The 19,541-nt window shown below is 35.4% G+C and overlaps 1 protein-coding gene across 1 annotated transcript in view; it reads right to left on the reverse strand.

The window, feature by feature from the left end:
- The window catches only part of LOC134534570 (facilitated trehalose transporter Tret1-like), a 55,719-nt gene that overhangs the window by 11,984 nt on the left and 24,194 nt on the right, over positions 1-19,541 (reverse strand). The window contains 1 exon segment of the mRNA XM_063373052.1: positions 18,828-18,963. Within this exon segment, the coding sequence (XP_063229122.1) occupies positions 18,828-18,963 (136 nt within the window).

Genomic DNA, 19,541 nt, shown 5'->3' on the forward strand with positions numbered 1-19,541 from the left:
AAAGGATAAATTAGTACAAATGTACATAAAAGAGTAATAATTATATAAATAAACAGACACGAACAGATCCTTTGAGAACTCCATGGTAAATGATCCGAGTATTAGAAGTTGAATTTGTTCATGTCATGTTATCTTTTGTAATTACACTTTGTATTCTAGAATTAAGGTAAGATTTAAGTAAATTTTTGAAATTATTTCTTATTCTATAGTATTCCAGTTTTTAAATAAGGATTTCATGATTTACACAATAAAGCCTTAGGTAGGTCATAAAAATTTTAATAACATCTTAATGATTATTTAGAGCTAAGATTTCCGTGGTTAGTTTAAATATTGCATTATCAGTAGATTTATTCTTTTCAAAGCCTAATTAAGACACAGTTAAAGTATTATAATGCATTATAGGTTTTAAAAGTCTGGTGGACTCAAGGAACAAATGTGTTACAATTTAAAAACAAAGAACATACATTTACAAATTTTTGGTACATTAATTAAATTAACCTTAAAATAAATATATTCCTTCTTAAGTAACTGTGTAACTACTTTGCAGATTTTTTCGATTAACAAGTTTTTTCCAGCCATGTTTGGTAAAGTATTTTCTCTCAAATTCCAATACATCCACCAAACCAACATTACTATAACTAGGTACCACAAATTAATTTAACTTACTGTTTTTGTTTAACTTCGTTATTGACATGTGACTCAAATTTCAGTTGGTGCTGATGTAGGATACCCACTACTACTACATCCTTGGTTTAAGTGAGCCTTGGAAGTTGCAGTTGTAAATTTCTGAGGGCATTTTAACTTTCATTATGAATTTACACCTAGAGTAAATACCATACTATGCTTATCAATTAGTATTACATCCACAATTGATACAGTGAAAATGTTTAACAAAACTGGTGCACTATTGATATTTTATTGATGACTTTCTTTATGAGTAGGCTTATGATAGTAGTGTTTTAATGCACACACGTTAGCCTATACTGATTTCATAGAGTGTGACTTGATATGTTTTGTAGAATTATGCATAAAAAAATTTCTATCTGTGGCACGCAATTGGGTTGTGGACTGCCTGGTTGCCATCCCCTCTTCTCCCACTATATCCTCCTTCACAGTACATTATCCTTTATTATGTCCACTAATGGCGTTCTAAACTTGTGTGCTAAATTCATGATTATCATTATATAATAAATTCTATCTGTCCTTGCTACAATGAATGAAAATTAGTCAATTTAACCCCTGTAATGTTTTACTAGATGGTGTCAACTATCATATAAAAAAATTTATTTAATTTATGTCACTTCTGTGTAGTGTCTGTTTTGTGTTATTTGATCGAGATGTGAGTTTTGTGTTCAAATTGTGTGTTGAATATTTTTTCATTAGTTGTGCTCTCAACAGGTGGCACCAGTTATGTTTCTCCAAGATACCAATACATTGGTGACTTAAATGAACAGGATATTCAGTCTCCGAGGAAGGCCAAGAAGTTTCTTGCTATTGTGAAAAATGGACTAAAGAACCACAGAAATAAGTGTAATGCACTGAGGATGAGAAAAAAAGACTTGTGAAGAAGTTTATAATTAAAACCACTACGAAATTGCAATGCATTAAGCACTAGCCTTTACATTAATCAGTAAGTTCGGTCTAAAGTCATAATATAACTTTTGCATCACAGTAATGCAACAGTTACACAAAGCAATATTATTTTATTTATTTGTATTACTTTCCATAAATCTATTTGTAGTACAAGTCTCACTAGATGTAGAATAAATCAATTATAAAATTATGCACAATTCATACAAAACTAATTCACAGATTCACACACACAATACAAGGCATAAACAAAACGTACACGTGGAAATGGTGAACTGCGCTATCACATCTATTCAAGGGCGCCCATAGGATGAAAAAGGGGGGGGGGGGGGTGAGCAGACCTTCAAAAAGTGCCAAAAATTACTAAAATTTGCCAAAAATCTTCAAAAACACCTAATTTTTTTTCTTTTCCTGAAAGCTATGGTGAGGGGGGCATGGCCCTCGCCTGACCATAGGTATGGGCGCCCTTGTATTTATTACAGTGCATTTTAAAGGAGCAAAATTATTCAATAACCTATCGCAGAACATTAAGGAAATAAAAATTTTTCAACAATTTAAAAAAAAAGTTTTTAACTTGCTACTTCAAGAATGCTACTACTCCACAGCAGACTATCTAAATAGAACAACCTTAACTTCCACTTTATACCTACTTTATTTTTGATTATTTATAAATACAATTTCAATGTTTACGAGATACAGTACACTCCCGATTATCCGCGAAATTAAGTGGCGGGGCCACAGCGGATAGTGAAAATCGCGGATAATCCGCAAAAGAGCCGAAAAAGGGAAACAAAAAAGGAAATATTAATTTCAACTTAATATATTAAAAATTTATTTACAGTAAAAGTTACAATTTACAGAAAAAATTATAAAATAATGCTAAAATTGTAGTATTTAACTGAATAATTAACATACAATAAATTTCACTGATGTAAACATAAAAGTGCTCGGTACTTACTTCGTAACAAGGATACAGTACATACTGTACGTACTCAGACACTTCATTAGACATTAAAAAGCACAACTCTTAAAATTTACAACTTTTTGGAAAAAAAAATCAGTCAGTTGCTTTTGTATCTTGCTTTGGAAACATCTTTTCTTAATTCTTGATTGAATTTCCGCAACATAAGTTTTTCAGCCAACTGCGCATCGTCGTCTTGTTCCTCTAAATAGTGAAGCAGTCCGACGATGTGTTGCAAAGCCGCTTCGTGAGTCATCTGCGCCTTCGCACTGGGCACATCTGTTGCGTTTTACTGTATACTGCACACAATACACTCGTCAGTAGAGTTCAAATTTGCTCACTTGTAATAAAATACAGATTTACATATGTACTGTATTTTTTTCGTAGCATGCGCGGATAATAGGGAGTTTACTGTAATTCGTAATTCATATCTTGTACAATATTTGTCTCTACTGTATTACTACTTTAACTTTATGCATGTAGTTATGTTAAGATATGTTTTAATTGTATTGTAAAATATGTAATTGTAACTGTACTACTACTGTTTAAATTGTAGGGCCTAACTGTATACAATTGTATTATTGTATCAAGCCTATACTTCTACTTGTATTAATGTTTCTGCAACCATTTTGTGTTAAACTTGTGTCAACTGTCAAATTTAAAATTTTATCTTTAGAAGCTGTATATGTACCTGTAACACCAGTTTTATTATTTTTTTCCCATGTCTGGATTTTTGGTATTTTTAACTTTTACTGTTTGTATGTTAAATTATATTTCTTGATGTGTCCTATACCATTTGTGCAAATGTCTGTATGTTCAGATGGACGAAAATAAATAAATAAGTTAACAATAAATTATTTTTATATATACACACACACACACAACACATCAGGTAAGACAGAGTTTCATTTGTATATGAAAAGTAGATTTTTAAGATCTTACTATATTTCACAAAGTCTTGATTTTATTTGAAGAGTTGTTAATGTTTTTACTTTTTCATTTTAATTTATATATTTATTTTTTTTTAATTTTTACTATATTTTTTATAATAAATTTTATCTTCAAGGAGACCCGTATTTCTAGATTTTAGATATGTCTCTTTTAACTTGACAAGATTTAGCTATACCCTTTGTTAACCTTGGACAGTGATGTAACCGGGGGGGGGGGGGGAGGTGTTACGGAACCCCCCCCCCCCTTTTTCCCTTCAGGGTTTTAAAACAATAAGAGCCAGTGAAATCAAAATAAGAAAATTATAAGCAATACACAAGGTTACACAGGGATTAATTTGAAAGTATTATTGTAATCCTCATAGCGGCCTACAACAATGCATCCCTCCCCCCTCTTCCCACACAAATCCAAAATATAAAATGTTTATCTGTCTTTTCTCTAGCAAAATCACTACTTTAATTTATGTGTGTAAGTAATGGACTTCTATAAGTGAATTGTTTCCTAAGATGTTAGTGTGACAGAGTTTTATTTAACTCAATGAAAAATATGTAAACAAAACTTAACCCACCCACCCCCCTTTTCATGAAAAACTGGACCCCCCTCCCATTTCACAAAATGGGACACCCCCCCCCCCCTTTCACAAAATCCTGGCTACGGCCCTGCCATGCATTTTGATATATAGATTTTTTGGGAGTACTACAGTATTTTATGGGGCAACAAGCATTGAAATGAAATAATAAAATCTTTTGAAAATTGTTATAAAGTTGTAAGAATCAGATTCAAACATTAAAGGCTCCCAAGATTTTGACTAAAGAAAATTATAGTAATTTAAGAGAGCTGTCATATATTTGTTTATATCTAACTTTTGTTATAGACTTATTTACATTACTTAAATTATAATTTATGCTCAAAACCTGTGGATCATGTTCAGACTGACCATTTAAAATAGCCCCTGTACTAAATGAATGATAATTTTTAGTTATTCTTAAATATATTACCAATAGCTGTTGCTGTTGAGAATGTTATTCTATTTGGAAAATTACCACATTGATCATACTGTACGTTAAGAAAAGAAAATTTAGCAATTTTTTTGTGAGTACTTTCCACCATATAATTCACATTAAATCACCTCACAAAATAAAATAAAAGTTAACTGAAAAAAAAATTACATTTATTTGCCAGTAACCCTGCTAGGTGCTCCCAGCTATCCCTCACAGAGAGGTGGGTGACAGCACCTCTAACATTTTGATTAATTAAATTAAGAGTAATATTATTTAACTTATCTTAGGAACTATTTATTTTACTCATAATTTCAAAATTATAATCAAAAGTGGTTTCTATTTGAATTTTTTTTGTAGAATCAAACTAGTTACTCACTAACCTATTTAAAAGTTATATTTTTTTGTATAGTATGTATTACAATTTAACAACAAAGAACACATGTACGTTTACAAGTTTTTTGGAACAATCATTAAATTATCATTAAAATAAAGAGGAACATCATCTTCCTTCTTAAGTAACTGTTTAACTACATTGCTGAATTTTTCACTCAAGTCTTTTCCAGCCTTATTTAGAGAAAATCCATGTTTGGTAAAATATTTTCTCTGAATAGCACATCTAACACTCCCAAAGGTATAAATACTCTCATTTAATGATCAGCGAACGCCTACAGAATCGTTACGTTCATGCTTTTGTAATTACGAATCTGAAACAAACTTTGAATTCCCGCGCAAATTATCCTTAAGTCACGTGATAGGTGTTGACCACACAGTTATACATGTCATGGTATAGTGAACGCTCCCTCTACCTATTATACCTCTATGGTTTGTATTATCAAGAATGTTCTTAGACAAAATGTTTTGGATGAATATTATAAGATTTAAGCACAGTTTGAACGGATTTTATGGTATGCCTAAGAAGGGAACTGTAATTTTTTTTAATTATACCACTCTTTTTTCAGTCCCTTGCAGCAATTTTTGTGTAATCAAAATTTTTTCTACACATAAGTTTAAGATTAGAATTATTAAATTAATACAAAAATCGTACGGATCCAAAGTTGTGCCCTTGCTATGATTTTTTTTCCTTCTCCAACTCTTGTTTTTAAACCCCTTGCAATATTGGCTCGTCTCGTAAAAAATAATTTTAGAACAAAATTATAAGTTTTACAAAAAATTTGAACTGATTTGATAGTGTTTCTTCTAAGGGAGTAATGGTTTTTTATAACTAACCCATATTTATATAACCCCTTTAAAACAGTTCGTCTAATCAAAAAATATTTTAGACTAAATTTTTAGATCAAAATTAAAAGATTAACAAAACATTTGAACGGATTTGGTAGTGTTTCTACTAAGGGCGCTTTATGAATTATTTTTAATAATTCGCCCTTATTTTTTGACCCCTTTCAGGAAACGTTTCTCTAATCCAAAAATGTTTTAGACAAACGTTTGAGATAAAAATTATAACAATAATACAAAAATTCATAGATCCGAAGTTGTGCCTACATTGGGAGCTATGATTTTTTTATTGTCCTCAAACCCTTGTTTTATCAACCCCCTGCAGTTATGGTTGGTCGTATAAAAAATAGCTAAGACCAAAATTCAAATTTTAATACGTTCAAACGAATATGATATTTCTCATATTATGGGAGTTATAGCGATTTTTCTGGTTTTAGGAAAACCTTCCCCAATTCTACCACTTTGGTCAGATATTGTCTATTAACGAACTTGATCGAAAATTTCCACTGTCAGAACTTATTTATCAGTTTAGAAGTGATTGGTAAAAAATTGCGGCAGTTATCGTATCCACAAATTGTATTTGAGGTCTATGGACCATGAAACGAAAAACTATATAAAAATTTCCCATAATTCACACCGTGGGTTCGGCTACAAAAGGTAGCATTTACTTGAAATTTACCTAATAACAATCAGTGTAGATCGTGTCAGTAGTAATAAATATGCTGTGAATAAAAATTTCGTGAAAAGTTGCGTATAGAATTAGGATTAAAAGTAATACGTACTACATAAAATATAAAAATTCATTCTAAAGGTAAAATTGTTTATTCGTCTAGCTCTGCAAATTATGCGTAAACAGTTTTGGGGGAGCATTGTTTGAATCCTATTTTAAATAATAATATTACTCAAAATAAATTATTAAAAGTTTACGTTTGTTTCGTTTTCCATTAAATCTTAAAACATCGACAAATGTGCATTTGAAAAAAGAAGGGGAGGAAAGTATTTTCAGTACATAGTTGTAAGTTTGTATTGTAAAAGTAAATACGCAAGAAAGACATTTTAACTGAATCTGTTTGTAAACACCAAACTGAATTTTTCTTATGTGTGGTTGGCATGAAATTGGCGAAGAAACATGTTAAGCAAAGATGTAACTCGTTGGATCACATATTGTAGAACCAAATGTATTGTTATCATTAGTTTTGCATGGATTTATCACAAAATTACATAAATTAAATATGATATATTTGTTAAGTAACATAACAAGTATGCTGACAATATTTAAATGTTCTCGTCGTATTGTTTTAAATGGAAAATTACCATGTTAGGTTTAGCCATTGTTTTAATTTAAAATCGTAATTTTTCAGAGTACACCATCGTGCCAGTTATCAATTGTAATATATTGACATAGTTTGACATAGTCTGTAGTCTTGTTGTAAACGAAATACGTTAAAAAAAGTTTCTGGGCATAAAATTTCATAAACTGAATTCAATTTCTGTGTTATAATAAGGACATGATAAAGAAAGATAAAAAAACGCAAAGGTCTCGTTGGGACCTCAGCTTATCATCCTTAATTAAAGTAGTAAAGTAACATACCAAAAATCGGTGTGTAAATAAATGCATTTTTGTTGTCAATTCCATTTGATTTTTTCTAGTGTTTTAGTTGCAGAGCAAATCGAAAACAAAACATCATCATTTCAATAGTCAGTCTGCTAGCAAAAATCTCCCAATTGTAAATATACGTGGTAAATTATGATATTGTATTAACACAAATAATACAAATAATTTGTAACAAAACGTATAATTAATGATGTGGTAGTTAAATTGCGTGAATGAGCCTATGGTGAACCTAGCATCCAACCAAAACGTGGTCAGTACACACTTCGAACTTTCTTGTACGAAAATGTGTACCTTTAAATATTTCGAATGCATATTTGGAAGTTGTGTTTGAACCAGTTGGAGTTTATTCGCTCAATATTAATTGTTTAGGCATAAGGTAAAATAATGAAGGCAAAAATGGAAATATAGTTGTTAAGAGGACTACGTCATTATTTTAGCGACATGATGCAAAACAGGCAATATTTCTTCGAAAGGCGATCCGAGATTTTTTGCATTCTGACGTTGCCGGGGATCTCCCGTTTCCCCCGCCCTTCTCATTCCGTCGCTTCTGCATCCTTCAGGGCATGCAGATGACAACGGGCGCCCAGTTACAAGTCTGCCCTCGGGGTATGAGACTCGAGTACCCTACTCATAAAATTTTTATTTATTCATCCACTTAGACATCATTATTTTCAAATTACTTTGTTACTTTTGCTGTTTACATCGTTTCACCTTTAATCGTCCCTGTGGCAAGTTATATCATATATTTGCGAATATAAAATAGGTACTACGTTTAGTTTTTAAAATTACTTTTACGAGATGTAAAGAAGTAGGCCTACACTCGTTCATGGGATAGACTATATACCATTTGAAGCCAAAAGCTTGTAACGGCATGAGTTTAGGTGTGTGTGTGTGTGTATATATATATATACACACATACTTTTATATATATATAATTACGAACATTCCCTTGATATTGTAATGCAAAGGTGTAGAACTAACATGAATAAACCAAAGAAATACTACCACTTACGCAAGTTATTAAACAATGAATTCAACTCTAATTTTTATGAGTGCTGTTGATAACGTTCCAACGATCACAATATGTGATAACCTGTGATCACGTTAACAGTGTCTCTTCTCTTACACACATTTATATATTGTCTTCGCAAACCCAACGTCTTTCAGAAATGATAAAAACTTTACGTCCATTATAGAACGCACAGTGCGGCATATTAACGAGGAGTGATAATGGACAAAATCTAATCTGCCATGTTCCTGGCAGCGTAGTGGCTCTAGATTGTTACTTATTCAACTATATGCCCTCACCACTGACCTACACGGTAAACCTTCCCACTCTTTGTACCATGGCTGTTACCCTGATGATGGAGATTATAATTTATGGCGAAAGAGTAGCAAGATTAACAACATTAACACTGCTTTAATCTTTAAGTTGAGTCACTTCAATACATTACGTAAACAGCATTGTAATAATATAACTTTATCATGTCACAAAAATTAAAAAATATAAGAACTAGTGGAACACTAGCTTTTTTGAACTGAAATAAAATTGGTAAATAAGCATTTTAAGAACTTTTGTCTTTAACTTCCGTTACGTAATTCTCCATGATGCTTTCAAATGCTTGTTTCAGAAAAGTTTTAATTTACAATACAGTACTGTGCAGATTTAAATTCAGTCAGACATCTCGGTCTGTTTTAATTTGCACACTACCGTTATCATATTAATGAACGGCCAGACAGAACTATGAAAGCATCCGTTGCAGTCAGTGCTGCAAGTGATTGGTCCAGTAGACTGTGAGTTCTGCATATGTATTTAAATCTAATTTTGTCAACTTATTGAAGGGAGGTGAATTATTTTATTGTGACAGTGAATAAGTGCAATATTGCAAGTATAAGTTCAAGGCAAGGAAATGGTAAACACTGCCAGGGCCGCTGAGAGAATTTGTAGGCCCCTGGACAGCTGGGGTAGTAGGCCCCCTTCCTTTTTTTTTTCCATACCACTACTACGTACTACTTATACCATAAATATATATGGTATCATAAAATTGCATCCTTCATTTGAACATACATAACGATTTCCTAGTTACGCAAAAAAAAAAAAGAGAGCATTTGCATGTATTATCTCAGTGCACTTTTACATTGTTAATCCCATCAATATACAAATAATATTTAATTTTGATGTATATTCTGCTAAAATAATCTTAAATGGTAATCAGAAATTGCATTATCATATGAGTGTTTAAAATACGTAAGTTTAATAATTTATTCTAAATATAAATATTATTAAAAAATTTAAGTAATAAAAAATTTTATTATTTCGAAAATATGAAACACATTGAACCACGTTCATTACATTGAAAAATTTGTAATACATATTGATAATTTATACAAATTAATTTAATACCCTTAGTTCGATGTAAAATCATAAATGACGTGCATTTTAAATAACAATTATATATATTTTACATCCTACTAAAACACAATTAAAATGTTATATACTATATAAAATTGTCTAAATTTAATAACACTGCAAAATGTTTTACGACAGAACAGTCATTACTTCATATCGAAACACTACATTCAGAATAATCATACACTGTAGTATATTATTTAAAATTTTAAAAATATAATGCATTTAAAAGGATTATGCTACTCAATAATATTGATTTACAAACAATTAAATAGTTCAGAAGTAATCACAACAAATCTGTTTTCCGTGCCTTTTTCAAAGCAAAATCGTTAATTACATCGTCGTAGTTCAATGACCGAGCGAGATCAGACTCTAAGGCAAGCAAGGTGAGCCCACTAATCCTTTCCTGAGACATGGATGAGCGATGTACATTTTTTATTTCCTTCATTTTGCTGAAGGACCTTTCGCTTCGGCAACTGTCACGGGAATTGTGCAGAACACTCGAACAGCGATACACACGTTTTGAAATAAACTATCCAATTTTAATCTCCATAGTGTGTTTAAAAGCTTGATTTGTTTCAACTGGTTTGGACCAATATTTGAAACATTGATTGATTTGAGATGTTTCATTTCATTAGATATCTCCATGAAACCCCCTCCAGCCAGGGCCCATCACCGCATTCTTTACTTCAGAAGGGGTAGTCTAAATGGCATTGACCCCAAGAGGAGGGGGTGTACTGGACCAAGCAAACCTATTGTGCTCGTACCTGGCGTTCCCATTTTGGTGTGAACTGAATGTTACACAGGAACACATAAAACACACACACACACACATATATATATATATATATATATACACACACACATATAGTACAAGATGTTTTAATAGCAGGGGAAAAATGTTTTTCCAGCCATTTATTTTCCACTTCCCAGCCGGGCGCCCGGGCCCCTAAGGCTACCGGGCCCCTGGGCATTTGCCCCTTTTGCCCCCCCCCCCCCCCTCTGGCGGCCCTGAACACTGCATCAAAACACAATCACAATAACACGAAATGGTTAATCGGGACACGACTAAGCTTCGAGGTGGGGCTAATAGTACAATATAAACCAACTTAGCAGCTTGGTACGCTGTTGATAATATGTAACATTGATAATATTTACTCAGTCACTGAACTGTTTATTAGTGCTACATTCGTTTAGTCACAAACTATTTATTGGTTGCCGCAAAAAAAAATCTGTTCCCACGAAATGTATTTTCCTCAATATAATAACGGTAATGCAAAGGGGCCGATTTATAATTATGCTGCTTTTCAAAAATGTTCTGTGGTTATATCATTTCTTGAAAACTCATGCCAGTTTTGCGCATCTGGCGAGACAGCTACAGGAATACGAAATTGTATGATCGATGCTATAGGACTTATTATAACAAAGCGTGGGCGAACCGAGCATTCAGACTAATACTATGGACAACACCACGACAGCACTAACAAACACAGAAGTTTTTCAATGACAGTAGTTACGACGTTTCGGGAACTGACATCTGTTCCCGCCATCAGGCACAAACAGACTGTTTGTGCCTGATGTTATTGAAAAACTTCTGTGTTCGTTAGTGCTGTCGTCGTTGTATTGTTCACAGAATTTATTATTTTCATCGTTGTCTTTATGTGTTTGCTGCGTTGTCCAGCTTTTCTGTCTGCTTGCATCCAATCTGTCTCACTGTATATCCACTGTGTTCGTCTGTGTTTAATACATTATTTTTAATAAGTTCCTTTCACGGAATTCTTGTGCTCTCTAGTTTTTTTTAGGTTAAACATTTTGTGTGTGATGTTTTCGTTGTTTTGTCCATATTTATTTTTATTTTCCTTGCTGGTTCAGACTGTGTTCGAATACATCTGACTCGGTCTTGTTTATCTTTTAAGTTATTTTTTTTCTGCTGTTAATATTTTATTTATTTATTTGGTTTTCGGAGGTTTTTAGATGACTAACAGTTCAAAACATAAATGGCGTTGTCCAAAATAATTAACTAAATCGTGGTTGTTATAGTAGTATTACAACCAGGCACTATAAGACACTCACATCCGCGCTTATTGTATATTGTAATTTTTATGCCATTGTAAAACAAACTTTTTTGTTTTGTACATTTTATGCTAATTCTGTTAAATATTTTCGTTTTGGTGCTTACTGTTCATTTGTTCTGGGGTATGTTTAGTTAGCAGTGTATAGATTAATATAGAGAAAAATGTTTTGTGGTTCGAATCTTCATGGAGACGCGGTTTCTTTAAAGTTAACTAGGGTCTATTTTCTTTAAAATTCCACTAACGTATTTTTAGTAAATAACCAGATATATAAAAAAGTTTTAATTGTAATTTTTGTAATTTAAATTGTTGTAGTATTATTTGAAAGCAGTGTACTTCGCCAGTGTTCAGGCCATATGCACTTATTTCAGATGAAAACCAAGATAAAAAATTTTTCCAAATAAATGACAAACTGTCGTTGAAATTAATAGTGTAGTTAGGATGATTATATAAAACAATAGAGACTTCAGTAACACGTGCATTACAACTATGCCATAATAACAACTTCCATGACATCACGTGTGTGATATTAATTTTACGAAAATACAGCAGTACGCATTCAGAAATGTTAATAAATTTAACTAAAATACAAGTTGTATACTAAAATAGTTGCAGCAAAGTCTTAGCATCGTTAACGAAGTGCCTATTTAGTTACGAGCAGTTTTCTGGGCAAGGGAGTTTAAGTATATACCTACTTATTTATGAAACAGCTATGCAAGTAATGATTAGGCCCGTTTGACCGTGACACGCAAACGTATACGTATCACGAAAAGGGAAACGTAAGACCCTTTAAGTGCGTTCTACATTCACACGTAAGTGTACACATATTCGCATCCGCAAGCGTAAGAGAGATGGAGAAATGGGCAATGCCGAACTCTTGTGCATACGTTCTTCCATGCAGCTAATAGCAATGCACTATTTTATCACTACGTATACCATGTACATGTCCATTTTATTCTTGTTTTTGAATATTAGGGTCCGCGGTGGTCGATGGGTCAGACCCCTCGCTTCCCACCAAAGCGATCTGGGTTCGATCCCAGCGGGGCAGAAGCCCGGAATTTCGCACGTAGGAATCGTTCCGATTTCGTGGTTGGCAGGGTTTCTCGGGGATCTCCCGTTTCCACCGCCCCACTCATTCAAGCGCTTCGCCATTGCAGGGCTTCATTGCTTTCATCCCTTAGGGCACGCAGATGTCTACAGGCGCCCAATAACAAGTCTGCACTCGGGGTACGATACCCTACCCTTAGGTACCTTCCCCATACGATATTTATGTATTTGCTAGTTATTTCCGCTTTATTATTTAAGACGTAATTTTTTCTGTCTGGAATATCAAAAAAGTCTAGTTTGGTGTACACCTCTCTTTCGGGAATACCAGTTTTGAACGGCGAAAAAAGGCTGGGTAATGATAATGGCTCAAGTGAAAAAAAAAAATGTCAATAAACAAACAGAAGCATATTTGCGGCACACTTTTAACGAATGGAAATATTTAGTTTTAGAGCTAGATTATCGCGAAATTCCAACAAGTAATGCCTTCGGCATGTCGGTTAGTCTACATACATCGTGACTTTAAAACCGGTGGATGTAGAAATGATTTTATGAAATCTAGGTTGTTTACCTTGTTTGTTATGTGCTGATTCAGACAATTTTATGTTTTTATACAGTGTGATATATAAAACTTATTTATTTAAAACCAAAAGTGACATTTCAGTACATTGATAAATTTACCGTGAAATACAGACAAGCTAATTGTTTAAGTTTTATCAAAACGAAGCCGAATGTGTTGTGTATAAATGCATTCCGAGATGTAAAAATTACAGTAAGTGATTAATCATACATTACCGTACGTGTGGTACGATATTTGACATATACATATTTAAGTGCCCAAACGCGCGAGAGTAACAAGCACCTAATCAGTTACGTGAATATGAGATGCAGTGATATGCAATACAACCAGTCACGAAATCTATTCGCGAAATTCAGACGTCTCTAATTATAAGCCGTTTGACTAGTTAAATGCATCAAACAGAAGTCATCATGCACAATTCAACGTAAACTAAACATAAAAACCGATGCATGTTTAAAATTTCACGTTTGATCTTGTTTACAATGATGTTGCTGACGTCAGTATTTTTTACGCTTATTGGCGCAAGTTTTGTTATTTTTCTGTGAAATCCGTACTCTGTAGAACGAGCTGACGGAGTACCGTAAATGGTCGTCTTGCGTTTACGAGATGCGTTTCCGTTTGATTACGTTCCGTGTCATTACAAAACGGGCTTTAATGATAACAAGGTTTACTGTCACTGGCCATGAAGGCGTACTGAGAGTAGGGAGGCAGACGTGTGAGATAAACAAAATTGTAAGTGAACAGGGAAAAATAAGGTAACGTTAATAAAAATTAATTATAAATAATTCAATATGATTACTAATTATCTCTTTGAACATAGAAGCTGTTGATGCAAGTTTCTTTCAGCTGGCACAAGGAACTTGAACGACAGCACTGATACACTCTGCACTTCCATGGTTCAGTGGTCAGAAAGAGGCAGGTAACAAGGCACTGCCCCCTTTCCTGATCTTGAAGAGAGATAAGCGGCTTAGCGCGGTCTCGCCAGACCCCACTACAAGCAGGTAGTACCCAAGACTGGTGGGTAGTCTTGTGTAGTACCTGGTTCAGGGAAGTTCCCGCTGCTCAATCCATAGCAGCACTGTTCAGGGCTCTTCAGCGCGTATTATTTTTAAACGGCTGCGTGTAAAATTCGAAAAACAACGCGAAATTGGACTTTTAACTAACCTTCGATTAGAGTTTCCAGGCAGTGCACAGACATATGTTAGGTATCAAACGATGCAGTATTCTTTCTACTGTATAATAGTTTAACTTACATTTTGATTCGTCGAATACGAACTTATGTGGAAATAGTTTCACAGACGTCTGCACTCGCTACGTGTGAAAAATTGGTAATATTAACTGATCTTCGTTTGGCTTTCCCAGATATAGCTCTGACGTATTTTAGCCTTAAAAAATATCCATGGTGCTTTGACTCTATAAGGGCTTCATCCCATCTCTCTACAATATGTTAGTAACGTGTAAGAGGCGATTTCATAAAAGACTGCACTTCTGCATTATGCAGATATTTATAATTTAATTATTTTATGATAGAATTTATGCACCTATTAACACGAAATTTTATTTTAGTAAACAAGAAGGTTACATGCATATATAGTCAACGCGTCAGACACGAGACTTTTTAAAATTCTGTATAAAACTGCTTTAAATTATTAAAACTTAATGTTTAATATCTCAATTAAAATGTTATGAAAAATTTCGAAACTACGTACAGACAACAACAGTAGCTAAATAAAACTTTTGACAAAATTTCATTCCAATCTGCAGAAAAAAATTTTACTATCGCTCACTCTTAAGAGTGAACAATGCAGGGCTGGAAAATGTATCCGAATCGAATACGTAAAGAATGACTGATCTCGAGGTAAACACAGAGCAGAAACTGGCGACCGCACGACGTGAGACCGGCCGATAAAGACGAGCAGCTTGTTTCTGTTTTGGTAAAACTATTGTGTTCGTTTCGTCTTTTCGTTTTGTCGTGTTTTTGTCTCGTTTCAACTGTTGTGCTGAATTATTTTGGGTTCAATATTTTTGTGCTGTCCTCATTTGTGGGAGTTATTTATCGTTCTATTCTGTTTTGGAAAACTATTGTGTTTGTTTCGTCTTTTCGTTTTGTCGTGTTTTTGTTTCGTTTCAACCGTTGTGCTTAATTTTTTTGGGTTCAATATTTCTGTGTCGTCATCATTTGTGGGTTTTTTCGTTATCTTAGTACATTTTGTTTTTCTTTGTTTTGTTGACCATATTCTGTTACGGAATATTTTGTGGTGTTTATATCCTTGTTGACAACAGCGATTTTTTGCTTAATTTTGTGTTTTTTTTGTCTTTTTTTGGGTTTTATTTATTTATTTATCTTTTATTTTTATTATTATTATTTTTTTAGTTTTTCTTCAACAGAAAAAGTTTCTTAGCAATGGCGTATGTCCAAAAACTTACATCAAGTCACGAGCAGGTGAAAGCCCTCAGACAATAGCAATGGCGAGTAGTTGTGAACGGCCAACAGGGCGCGCGGGGCAGAGTCCTTGGACTCGACCACGGCCTCGGGGTCGTCTCTTCCGGGCCGTGTGTTGTGCCCCGTCACGGGGGGGGGGGGGGGGAGGTCACTGACCCCCCCGTGCCGCACGGCAATTGTCGTCGCTGCGGTGCCAAGTGAGGCGATTAGGCCGCGATCCACTTGGCCTGGATTGCCCGGCCTAGGGCACGGGGTGCCGGCGACAGTGTGGTTAGTGACCCCCTCCACTCAGTCCCATTACCCCCACCCACACTCCCACTCCAGCTCGCTGGGTGTTCTGCGTCCATGTTCACACACACACACACACACACACACTATATATATCTCGTAAACGGAAACGTATCGCCCGGAACATTTCACTATCGCGTCTGACGCTTCCGCAATGCGCGCAAACGTAACAAATGGCAACCAATGAGATTTTTTTTTCTTTCAAGGTTACGAAATATTGATTTGACTAAATATATATGTATATATATGTATATATATGCTTCGAGATAACAGCACGGGCAGAATTTACGAAAATAATAAAAAAAATCACGACAAAATAATAAATGAACGCTAATATTCTTGTCCTGAAAAAAAAAATATGTGCTTATAAGATAAACATATTTGGCTACCACCGCAGCCAAGTACTCGGCTTCTATTGGTCGCGCGGACCAACATAAACGGAAGAGCTCAGCATTGCCCGAGCTAATCCGTACGCGTGTCCTTGTAGGAACTCCGTTCCGTGAGATCCATCACCGTTTACGTGATCCGTCTCCTCTTCCGTGTCAATGTGGAACGGGCCTAAGAAAAGCGGTTGAAAGAATTAGCCACAGAGGCATAAAAGCATTGTTCTTTCATTCCAAATTGATGGGCAGTGATTATTTTTTTTTTTTTAAACGGTTGTTTAAAATACTGTATTATTCAACATGAAGTTTATTATTGGGAGATGACATGTTGTGACTAAGTTGAAGTCATTTGATTAGTCACCATCGCAATGTTGCAACACTTAAAACATTGCGGAAGTGGTTCTTGATCACTTGTAAAAAAAATTGGTTGTCTGTAAAGTCGGTTTACGGACGATGGTTTAACGTGACAACGTCATAACAAAACATTGATGAAATGATTGCATACTTTTATGAATAAAATTTAATCATTTTTATTGAATTATCACTATTTTGTGTGGATACAAAGAAGGAGTGAAATGAAATTTACAATTTAATTGATAAATTTACTTTTATTTGCACTCATTAATTCAAATATGTTTATTACTTTAACGAAGAGATTATTTTAACTATAACTTTTATACTTGTTTGCTATTTAACTTCTTCCAATCTGTGTTATTCTGTTAAGGATAGGACGATGATAGGAAAAGTAGGAAACGAATGGGAGTGTTTCAAATTTAATGGGCCTCGAAAAAGTCAAATCAATGGTTGTTCCAATCGAGTGGAAGAGAGATAGATGCGGCGCAAGCGTACAATGAGCGTAAAGGGACACAGCGTAACGGGAAAATGTACGTAACGGGACACAGTGCAACGGGACAATGTGCGTAACGGGACACTTTTTCGTGCGTGCAGCCGGCGTTCATCGATTTATTAGACGTTGTTACGTCAAAAAAAAAATACATGGCTGGGGTTGTGACGTTTCCGATGACGTCATAACCCTCCAACATTGTTGGACCAAGCATATTGGAAAGGCGGAGTTGCTGGGCTTCTGGGCTGCAGGCGCGTTGTTGGCAACTGCTACCCTGACGATGGCAGACCGCGAGGTCCACCGGAACGTCGGTGAAATCCTCGTCTTCGACGCGGGCCATAGCCCAGAAGCCAAGCGACTACAGACAACGGCCGCGGTACTGGAAGGCGTCGGAAGCCAAAGTTTCGATGGCTCCTATGCTGCATTGCAATTTTTTTTTTGTAAAACGGAACAGAAATGGTCACGTAAAATTACGGATATTTGTAAATTTGTACATTTTTCACGAAAAACAACTATGTCGCTACAAAAAAAAAGTGTTCGCAGTTACACCGGGTTCGAATTATGTTTGAAACACACATAAAATAAAATATAAAATTGTGCACCAATTTGCTGTAAAGAAATACCCAGCGTTACCTCGAGAGAGAGAAAAACAAACATGTTTCATATGTGCACAGAATAATCATAGACACGTGATCGTAAACGGAAGAGCTCAGCAGTACGCGTGCCCTTGTAGGAACTCTTGTTCCGTGAGCTCCATCACACCGTTTACGTGATCCGTCTCCGTTTACGTTGTCAAAGTAGAACGGGCCTATGAACAGCGGTCGAAAGAACTAGCCACGGAGGCAATAAAAGCATTGTTCTTTCACTCCCAGTTGATGGACAGTGATTCTTGCGGCACTGCAAGCAACAATGCTGGAAAGAGTTTTACCTTTGAATATATATATATATATATATATATATATATATATATATATATATATATATATATATATATACATACATATACTGTATAGAAGTCGCGAGTGGATAGGATTTACTCTACGTTTTTCAGGAGCGTATGATGAGCAGCTTGGGAACTTCACCGCTGCAGGGCGCTGTCGTAACGCCCTGTATCGTCTTAGTTGTTATTTACACGTTAGAGCGCAGCACTGTCGCCCGCTGTCATTCCCCCGCACCACCCCTCACCCAACATTCACTGCAGCTCAAGGTCGTTCAGCGGGAGGGGGAAGGTGTGTTTGAAGAGTTCGGCACTTGTCCGCTAGGGACCACCACAAGTCGAGATGCCCTAGAGATGGTGGCGATTTCGGCGGTGAATTAACCAACTACCCCAAAACCGTATTAGAAATTTTAACCTGGGCTGGCGACTTCCACACAGTATATATATATTCGAAGGTTTGACGGGAGGGAATGCGCACCTATCCACGACGCCATGTCGTCGTCCGTGGGCAGGCTGGAGCCGGGCGCCTGCAGCTGCGGCAGCAGCACCGCGGAGAAGCCGATGGGGAAGCCGGCAGCCACCCCGAGCAGGAACACCCCGCCCGCCACCAGCAGCTGCGCACAAACACCCGGACACCGTCAGCCGTCCGCACGGCGGCCCCAGCTCTGCATCGGCACGTCTCCCGGAACACTCCCCCCCCCCCCCCCGCATTGACCTAGAGATATATAGACTGCTAGTGGGAGGCCATCTTTGATTCCAATTGAATTTGACAGAAATGGTGGGCAAACAGTGCTTTGTTAGCAGACGACGTACGTTGACAGCAGAAAAAGTGGCAGTGTACCAAGTTAATTATGAAATTGCATTGAATCCGAAATATATAACAGTAAAGAGACAACTAAAACTCGCAATGAACGAATACGACTACAATAATAACAAACCCAAGCAAATCATTTAAAAGTGGTTATTATTCCATTGCAGTCCATTATTTTAAATTAATAGTACCGATACTTAGTGATGAGATAAATTCCATGTACTGTATCAAATTACCTACACGAAATACATATATATATTTTTAATAGGTTCAATAACTGATCTACATATTGGTCACAAACGTTGGGTCGAAGAAGGGTTAACTATTTTCTAGCGCATTTAATGTCTTACCTACACATCGCATTACGATGAAACTGTATTT

Source organism: Bacillus rossius, chromosome 7 (assembly GCF_032445375.1).
Source record: "Bacillus rossius redtenbacheri isolate Brsri chromosome 7, Brsri_v3, whole genome shotgun sequence".
In the NCBI taxonomy this organism is placed as follows: domain Eukaryota; kingdom Metazoa; phylum Arthropoda; class Insecta; order Phasmatodea; family Bacillidae; genus Bacillus; species Bacillus rossius.